This window comes from Hipposideros armiger, unplaced genomic scaffold, assembly GCF_001890085.2.
Source record: "Hipposideros armiger isolate ML-2016 unplaced genomic scaffold, ASM189008v1 scaffold_911, whole genome shotgun sequence".
Lineage (NCBI taxonomy): Eukaryota > Metazoa > Chordata > Mammalia > Chiroptera > Hipposideridae > Hipposideros > Hipposideros armiger.
In genome coordinates this window covers 96,793-106,696 of record NW_017732261.1, presented here as the reverse complement: position 1 = coordinate 106,696, position 9,904 = coordinate 96,793, and the positions used below count along the sequence as shown (strand labels likewise).

The following is a 9,904-nucleotide window of genomic DNA, read 5'->3' as shown; positions in this document are numbered from 1 at the left end:
CATTTCTAGAATGTTGTGGAATTTGCTAAAAAAATAAAAGTTGCCTATACCCTTAATTAAGACATAATTGTTTTTTGAAACATTATAATCAAGGCTTGTTACCAAAAATTTTTGAATTTTAAGATTGCTATGTACCATACAAGACTAATACATAAAACTATATTTTGGTTTGGCACAAATGTGAGAGTGAAGATAGTTTTATATCTTTATTTAAGCAATAAAGCCCAATACAATAGAAGCAACAAATGAAGATAATAAAAGGACACAAAACCGTGTGTGTGTGTGTGTATGTGTATAAAATACATATATATGTATGAACTAGCATACAAATTGGTCAATATAACCTCCATTCTTTATAAATTATGCACATAGTAGGAGAAATATTCAACTCCATAATGTTTTGGTGTCATTTGCAGACAATTACTACGGTACCCCGAAGCCTCCAGCAGAACCAGCACCATTATTATTAAATGTAACAGATCAGATACTTCCCGGAGCCACTCCAAGTGCTGAAGGAAAACGGAAGAGGAATAAATCAGTGAGCAACATGGAGAAAGCCAGTATAGAGCCTCCTGAGGAGGAAGAGGAAGAGAGGCCTGTGGTCAATGGAAATGGAGTAGTGGTAACACCAGGTTAGTCATTTACGTTTTTTATATGTTCACCAGCTTTTAGATGTAACTAAATATGTATTATATCTGTATATTCAAGTGGATATATACATATATTTTTTTCCACTATATGTTTTCAGATGTGTGTGTGTATATATGTGTGTATATATATTTACAGTTATCTGCAGAGAGAGATTATGATATCAAATTGAAAGGACATAATTCTCATATCCAACTTATTAGCTTTAATTTTGATATATCAAACAAGTCGTTCAACTTCCTCAATCTTTGGTTTCATTTATACAATATCAAGGGCAATATAGTGCATGGTTTAAACCTCTTAGAAGCTGTTACAAGTCATAAAATGATTGTGTAAAGTTCTGAGGTCTTTGCTAATTAATATTGGATAAAATCTATACTTAGGAATCTTACTACACTCAAAGTTCTGTGAATAGAGGTTGTGTCATGTGATTTAGTTAAATCTCAAATGAATACAGTCCTCAAAATAATCACAATTACAGAATACCCGTGCATTTCTCTCCCACCCTTACCACCCAATCTGGCAATGTGGAGAAACGCCTTTTATACATTAACATTTTAAGGCACCTACATTTGAACAAGGAAAAGACTTGTTATCCCTTTAATTTATGATCTATCATATCACATATATAAAGAATATAAGACAGATGTAAAGTGTGTTTGTGCAAGGTATGGATTTGCTATTTTCTTATCCTTAGTACTAATAGAGTACCAGATTTTTTATGTATAAAATAGATTTTTTTCATAACATTATTTATAATTAAATTGTTACCAAAACAAAACTATGGTGTTCTCTTAGCTTGGAGTAAGTTTCCAAAGTTTTGTTTAGTTATTTATTTTTTAATGGTGGCATTTTAGTGGGCATTGAAAATCTAAGTGCTGAGTTAAAGGTCTTGAAAAAATGTTACACATGCACCTTTCACACATTATTCTTAATATATTTCCTACAGCTACTTTGATGTCTGTGTTTTATTTATCGTTATACTGTTTCTATAGTGACACAGTACTTGAATTTTCACACTCAACTATTTTTGTCAAGGAAAAGTTTCATAAGCTTAGTTTGTACCTTCCTTGTTCATAGTACCTAATAAAATCTTCTTCATTGAGCATAAGGAGACCAAAATCTATTCTGTGCCTATCAAGGTATAAACCCTTAAAAAGTGGCTTCATCTTGATTACTCAGAAAAGGATAAACTCCTCCATTAATACACTGCTTAAAAGCTTATTCTCTGACCCTAGCAGTCATTGATTTCTGGATACAAATGCCAAAAATCACTATAGGTACATAATGTGACTTATTTACTATTAAATGATCTGATAATTTTCAAGAAATTAGATACTTTCTCTTTTTGGATTCTGAAATACCTGTGTCAAAATAATTACCTTTCATTATGAAATTGATTTAAATTAAGTTAATAGTATATAGTTTTCTTAGTTGATCTTTGCTTTATGAAGCAAAATAATTCAACTGAGTGAAATCAGTGATCACAAAAGAAGCAGAAGTTGGGGGTTAAAGAGCAGTAACAGAATTGCTTACTGGTTATCAGGTTACAGTTTAAAATGTAAAATATATGGTCTTGGTTCAGCTCAAATCATTGTTTTTTTTTGGTTTTATTTCTACTCTGTTTAGAGCAAATCAAATGAAGCATTCTTGATCCATAGATTCTTAACCTAGAAATTTATTTAATTGGGGGCGGAGGGACGGGACAGGGAATCTAGAAAGCACCATTCCCTTCTATTCATACTTCACACATGAAGAATGGCATATATTTATGGCTCAGAAGTCATAAACTCTCTTGACCAGCCCTGGCTGTATAACTGTCTCTGGACCTCTCAATCTGAAGATGGTAGAGAACAACTGTTTAGGACAACTCTGAGATTTCTGGATAGTCAACAGGTGCCACAAACAGTGGCTTTGTAAGCCTGGCTGGGCAAGTGGCCCTTACATACCTTTTTCTTTCCCCTTTTGGGAGATGAGAGGTGTAAACTAGGCAGCTCTTTACCCAGTGTCCAAAGATGGAGGAAACAACCCCACACCAGAAAAATTGGCCCATCGTCCCTTATTAGAAATCTTTTGACAACTCCCATCTTTGAAATGTCTTTGTTTTTCTTTTTGTTTATTCAATATGAACTTCAAGGTTTTCTTTGTCCCCCTCTCATATACGTTCGCTCACCTCTTCAGCTTTTGAACCTTATTCCATGTTTCTCTAGGGCAGGGTCTTTGGTCACCTCTGTCTTCTTTCCGTACACTTTCACCAGATACAAGACACTTCAAACAATATTGAGAAAATTGCTTAACAGCAGTTTTTAGTTAACACTGCCCCATACTGACTAACAGCCTATAATAGCAATTAATATCAGACACCAATTTAGAGCATAAATAGTGTAATCAACGAGGCACCTTTGGAGTGAGAAAAGCTTACTGAGGTAACTTTATTCTGTTACAAAAATATTAATAAAAATGATAATAAATAATATAAAAATTAACTTCTTATGGTTGTTTACCATGTACTAGGAAGTCCTTAACCTCATTATGTGTATTAGCTCATTTAATTCTCCTAACAGTCCTATTAGCTAGGTACTATTTTACAAATTAGTACACTGAAGTACACTACAGTTAAATAATTTACCCTGTAACTAGACTTCTTATATTGGAAATCTGGATCAAAAACCCAGGCTCTTAGCTGCTATGCTATCCTGAGTCTTATATCACCAAACAGAAGCATAAATATATTTCTTAGTAACATGTAAGCACATGGCCACTATTTTACCTGTACATCCTTAAAAGTGGCATTATAAATTTCTACCTACCAAAGCTTCTTATTTCTTCTATTTCTGGAAATTATGTATAAATAAACTTGTTTCCTTCTGTAGATTTAAAACATTCCTAGTTTTATATATATATATATATATAAATCTCAAACCTACCAATCTTAGCTCTTTATATGCTTTACTAATATGAACTATTTTCTCTAGGTGAGTCCTCAATTCACCTCTATTACTCATTTTATTTATCTTTTCTCCTTCAAACTGTTGTTTATATGTAGAATTATGTATTTCTTTTTCTCTCAGACCATATCTATGTAAAATTAGTGACCACCTTTAATTATGTACTTTCTCCATGAGTTTTACTAATATTATCCATGAAAATTCACATAAAGTCTGTAAATATTCACTTTATGCTAGGTTTCCTCCTTTTGCTCAAAATCACACCAGACAATTGAACTTAGCCCATATCACCTAGAAAAGCCATATAATGATATTTCAGTTTCTCAGATCAGAAATGTTTTTCTATCTGGCACACATTATCTCTAATCCCATAATCACAGTATTTACTTAATGAATGAGGTGATGAAATTTAGCTTAAGGTGCTTAACTGAGTTAAATAGTTCATTTAGCAGTAGAGTTGAGATCTGGACACCTAAATACCTGAACCTATCCTCTCTCCACATTTCCCTGAGCTGTTAACCATGCTGAGGACAGAGTGACTCCTGACCTCCATAAGGTAAATCACAATCGTGCAGCTCAGTGTATTTCATCTACATTGTATTCCATTATATTCATCCTTCGCTGGGTTCATGGCAGTAATGTTAGATCTAATACTTGCAAGGATGATATATCCTTACATTATCTCAGAGAATCTATCTTTAAACTGATAGTTAAAATTCATATCCCCAGGAAGCCTTCCCTTGATATTAACCTCACCTATATTTAGATATCTTTATTCTGTTAGAGTTGACATCCAGCCCCATGGCTTCCAATACAGTGGATTTCCTGCAGCCTTCACTTCTCTGTTTTGTTCCAGGGCCATTTTTCTAACTACTGCCCCCTGAACTGCCCCACCTAAGCAACTGCTGAGCAACTTAAATGCAACATTCCACTTACAACTCTTCTCCCCCAAAACAAACAAGCAAACCAACTAACAAAGTCCTTTGCCTAATTTCTCTAATTCTTCTTTTCACCCTGATAGCTGAGAGTTATTTTTAATGCTTCTTTTCCCCAGGCTTGAGATATATTATTGAGTATAAAAGATCCCTGGACCTTAAGCTTTCTTCTCTTCCTTCCAAATATCACTGCCCCATCCTAGATTGCTGCCTTATCGCCTCAGTTGTGGACCACAGTCCCTAACTGACCTACACTCTCCTAGCTTTATCCCTGTCAAATTACCTGTTATTCCTTGATCAATGAAAGATCCTTGATCCAGCACTCTGTCATGTCTTTATCCTTCTCAAAACTTGGATGTGCTTCTATTTCTGCTGTTTCAAACTCACTGGGCAACCACTCAGTCCTCCCTCATTTGACTGCAACATCTCTGTTCATGTTGGCTACTGTTTGTTACTCCCCCACTCTCTTCTCTCCTCTACATCCCATAATCATAAAACACATTCACTTGTCTGATAAGGCCTTTCTTACCTATTAGAACCTCATATTCTTTTATTTAAATTCAGTAAAATTTTTGATATTCCCTAAAAATCACTTGTTGACTCCCATAATAAAAAAATGGAAACTGTCCACCCCTGAATTATTGAAGTATGATCTATACTTTTCATTCATTTGGGGGCTGTTGGTTAGCATGGTACTTGTAGGTCATTTTTCATCATGTCTGTGTCTGGCATCCCCTCACATACTATAGACATTGTTAGGACAAGGATTACTACTTTTTTGTTTACCTATCTCAGTAATTAGCATATATCTTTAAATATTTCAAATTCTTAGTAAATCTTTATTTTTTAGTCAACCAAACCACTAGAGAATGGTAAAGTTTTACTATATCACATGATTAGATGTATCTCATGCTCATTTTACACCATTTTGTGTCTTCAACATGCAGTGTTTCTAAGTTTGAAAGCTATGAGATTCCTGATCTTACATTCCTTCAAAAGTTGTTTGAAAACTAAAGAAAATTATGCAGAAGTATATTTTTAAAACTACATTCTTAGATGTGAGAAATAGTCAATCTGTGAAATACCAAAAATAGATAGGTAGTTAATAGATAAGTAGAATACTTTTATAAGATTTAACATTTCTGAAGAAAAGCAAATCCTGTAAACCTTGGCAATTGGGTTAAGCTTTCTTGGATTTCTTTTATTTCAAGAATTATCTGTTAAACTTTTCCGGAAAGTAATTCACTATTATATTGTAGCTTCCCCTCACCAGCTATTAGTAAGCCTAGTGCAAAGAATTAGAAATGCACATATATTTGAAAGGCAGCTAAATCTCTCTGTTAATACACACACATACACAATGCCAGGAGGAACAGGGCCCGTGAGAGCTACCTTCGCCCACAAAGGGAATACAGTGTGTGTACACAGAGCTGCCTTCTCCAGGCCCCCACGCCTGCAATTAGTGCAAATGAACTGCGTCTCCCAGTGAGCAAACAGAGTGTCCCTTATGTGATCCCCGAGTGTCCTCAGCAATGATCTCAGTTCACCATTAGGGCTCCGCATCCAGGTCCTGTGCCGCTTGGCACGCTGACTGTGCATGCACCATCAGTCCTGGTTCTGTGAATGAGGTCCTGTCACAGCCCAAAGAATTATGTCCTCCGTCGTGAATCTCGCTGTTTTCCTGTGAATAATAGCCGACTCTGAACCCACCCCAACGCCTATCCCCTGCTTATTTTTCTGTGGGTTCACAGAGACTGCGATGTGTGTATCCACTCAGATTTATATTTATTTATTTATTTGTTTGTTTATTTATTTTTGAGCAGGTTTAACTTTTATGATCTTATTCCCAAACACAGTACTGGGGTTTATCTCTCCATTGGAAGGGCAAATTTCTAAAGCTATTGGAAAGTAGATATTCCGTTTTTAAATGAGGAGCGTTCTGTCTTTTCTTGAAAGGATTACTTGAAAGTTAAAACTGCTCTAATTGTATAATGCTCTGAGTATCTAGGTTTGATTATAAAGTAACGAGATAATCACGTTAGAGCTCATGGTTATGAACTGCATCAGTAATTGCAACTACACCACTGCGAGTGGGGTGTGGTGCGGGAAATAAAATCACTAGTTTCAGGAATGTCACTTTAAATCAAGACAGACTCACTTGGAGATTAAACTGAAAGCGATGCATCCTTTGAACCTCTTCATGCCCTCAAAACTGATTCAGCATTTTCGGGATCTTGCACTCAACCTTCGTGGAGAGCGTTTTTCTCCTTCTCCGAGGGCGGCTGTGATGTGTGTGAGAGAGATTTGACACATGAACGAGGCATGCAGAACAAGGTCTACCAGATAGCATTCAGGTTTGTGCTGCTCTCGCTAAAAGCCTGGGGACCCGTCAAAGTTGTTAAGTGTCCTCAGGCGTTCTTAGAGTCGAAGCCTATTTCTAATTATAGCCATCCATTCTCTCCAGGTCTGATTTTCACTGTGTTCCATTTTCTTATCTTATATTTCTCCTCATAGAAGCGATTATAATTCCGGTGTGAAGTCTCGGCTGCTTTATTGTCAGACAAAGATTGCTCTGGTTATTTCTGGCTGAGGTCTGGCCTTTGTCTCTGAAGAGGGGAGGCCTCTGGATGAGGTCTGCTGTGCACTCACTCCTTCTGCATGGCTCCCTTACTGGGAAGAGCACCCTTATCTTTTTTCCTCCTAATTGACTTCTTGCACTCATCAAACAATACCTAGACCGCAATTTGGCCCCAGAAAATAACATTTGAGTTATCAAGGATAAGATTTCAAAAAGTCCTCTTTTCTCTTTCAGCCCCTTTGATGTTTCTAAAACTTAGAAATACGCTATATTTCACATAGTCACTAGTCTCTTCATTTTTTTTTTCAGAATTTTGAAAGTAAGACCTAAAAATATTGCATATGCGTGTCCTATATTTCATTTCATATCTTGCTTTGGTGTTTGAATATGTTCAATACTGTATCAGTTTCTTTCACCCCCACATTTAGTGAGGACTTGGGGAACTTGTTTCTATATATGATAAATATCTTCAGAATTCATTACATTATGAAAATCATACAACATATACAATTTCAAAGTTGTAAGTGTTTATTTTATTGCCTTATTCCAGCCTACTTTTATTGAAATGTTAAAAACTAAATATTGCGGAAAGAAAATCTACCGTATTTTGCCATGTAATGTGCTCCCATGTATCATGCACACCCACGTTTTTGGCCCAAGCTCTTAGGGAAAAAATCTTTTGTTTTAATTTGGTAATTCAAATTTTTATTTGTTTACATTTAGATGCTTGTTTTTTGTATTAAAAATGAATTTTAGCATTTATTTTTTAACATATTATGATACAAAAAATTTTATGTAACAAATAATAACAAAACACAAGAATAGATACAAGGTACAAGAAATGTTATGTACCGGTAACAAAGTTACGATATTTATACATCATAGAAAGTCAAGAACTCCTCATCATTGCAAGTTTGTTGTAAGTTCAACAAAACCGATTGTCGTATTCCAAGGTATTATTTTGCATATGGATATTGTTATTGGTTTCTAGAGTTAACACTTTTAACTTATGAGCATAAAAAAAAATTGAAAACATTTGTATAGATACGGAATTAATACTACCCATGTATAGTAAGCATCCTTATTTTTGCCTCACAAATTTGGGCAAAAAAAGTGTGCATTATTATACAGGGTAAAATACGGTAATGAAGATAGCTCTTCTCCTCTGTTAATGGGAAATCCTTCTACAAAATGTTCTGGTGATTCCTTCTATTTAGTTTTTTATATCTTGGGATTTTTTTTCCCTTTTCATTGTCCAGTCATATACCTTGAATTTTCTATTTTCATAGTTTCCCATGTTGTTCTTTTAGTGTTCCAAACAACTTGTAACCATTTGTGGGTTTTAGATACAAATGAAAAACAATTTTGAGGTATTCAATATTGTTTCTTAATAATTCACATTTCCCTGGCTAGCCCTCTCAATAGATGAGATCCACTTTGGTTACAAATGTTATAGATAAAAAGTACTTTCCTTAAAAGATTGGGAATTTCTGCTTCCTCAATTGATATCATCTCAAAAATCAGTACCCTAACTTTCCTTAATTCTAGTATTTTATTCTAGACTTGTGCTTCTTTCATGGCCTCAAATAATAAAAGGAAGTATTTGTTAACATCTTCTAAAAATTATATATATATATATATATATATATATATATACACATATATGTATATATAAATCGCCTTCATGTTTAAGGGCTACCCCTCCTCAATCTCATAACATATATGAAAAAAATTATAATGTATTTTTTTAGAACTTAGAAACACTTTAAAACTAAGGAGTCAGAAAATACCAACTGAAAGTCAGTGATCAATGTGCATAGAAAAATCCCTAAAGTACCAGAAAAAATAATCACCTTTGCTAACTGAATTGCTGGAGGACTGGGAGTAGGAGCAGGGGGGAAACTTGCTTTATACTCACTTCCACTGTACTTTTGAGTTTGGTCCATTTGTGTGTTTTACTACATCAAAAAAAAGTAATTTTTTTTAAATGATGATGAAAAATTCATCAATCATTCAATGTGCAAACTTTTTAGCACCCATGTTATAATTTCTCTTCTCATTTTAGTACGTTTAGGAAAAGTAAGGAAAATTGCACTTGGAGCTATAAGCTGTTATAATCTTGACTTCTTTCAATTACCTGGCTATATAGGATGCAGGTGGCCACTACGTGACAGCTTCCTTTCTGAAGATATAATGTCCTCTGCTTTTCACAATAGGATATAATCAGTAGTTTGGCCATATTAAAAAATCAATTACAATGATATTTTTCTCTTGTTCAATAATCAACCCGGAAGTGTTCACTCATTTTCAAGAGCTTCTGTTTCAAATTCTAAGAACTTCGGCTTCTAGAAGTGAAGTGAACGACAGGTCTGACAGCCCCCACCCCTCCACCCCCCAATACAATAAGAACTTGGATCAATATAACAAACAGACTTTTGATGAGATTGCTGAGTTGGCAAGAAAGCAAGGGCAATCTTCAACCCACTTCTTCCACCACCATAGTCACTATCTCGAATGAGTACAAAGCTGAGTGCAGCAATCTGTTGTAAACTGACTTGAAAGCCAGGTTTCCCTGGGAATATATGAGACTAAGCCTTGAGCTAATGTAAAATTGGGGAGATATGTCTCTGATTCTGCTTTAAATCAGCACCCTCAAAAGTGCCAAGTTCATAGGTGATGCCGTTTATAGGTCAATAAGCAGCTCCTGGCCCCCAGCAAAATCAAATGCAAAACTCTATAGGAAATAATACAGAACTTGGATAAAAATGTGTGGTTTCTGAGGGTCATTTTTCCTT

General features: G+C 34.9%; 1 protein-coding gene across 1 annotated transcript in view; it reads left to right on the top strand.

The window, feature by feature from the left end:
- LOC109375201 (membrane-associated guanylate kinase, WW and PDZ domain-containing protein 2-like) overlaps positions 1-9,904 on the top strand; it is a gene marked incomplete at its 3' end in the record, with an annotated part of 606,766 nt that overhangs the window by 575,573 nt on the left and 21,289 nt on the right. The window contains exon 4 of the mRNA XM_019630437.1: positions 417-632. Within this exon, the coding sequence (XP_019485982.1) occupies positions 417-632 (216 nt within the window). The remainder of the gene's footprint in view (positions 1-416; positions 633-9,904) is intronic.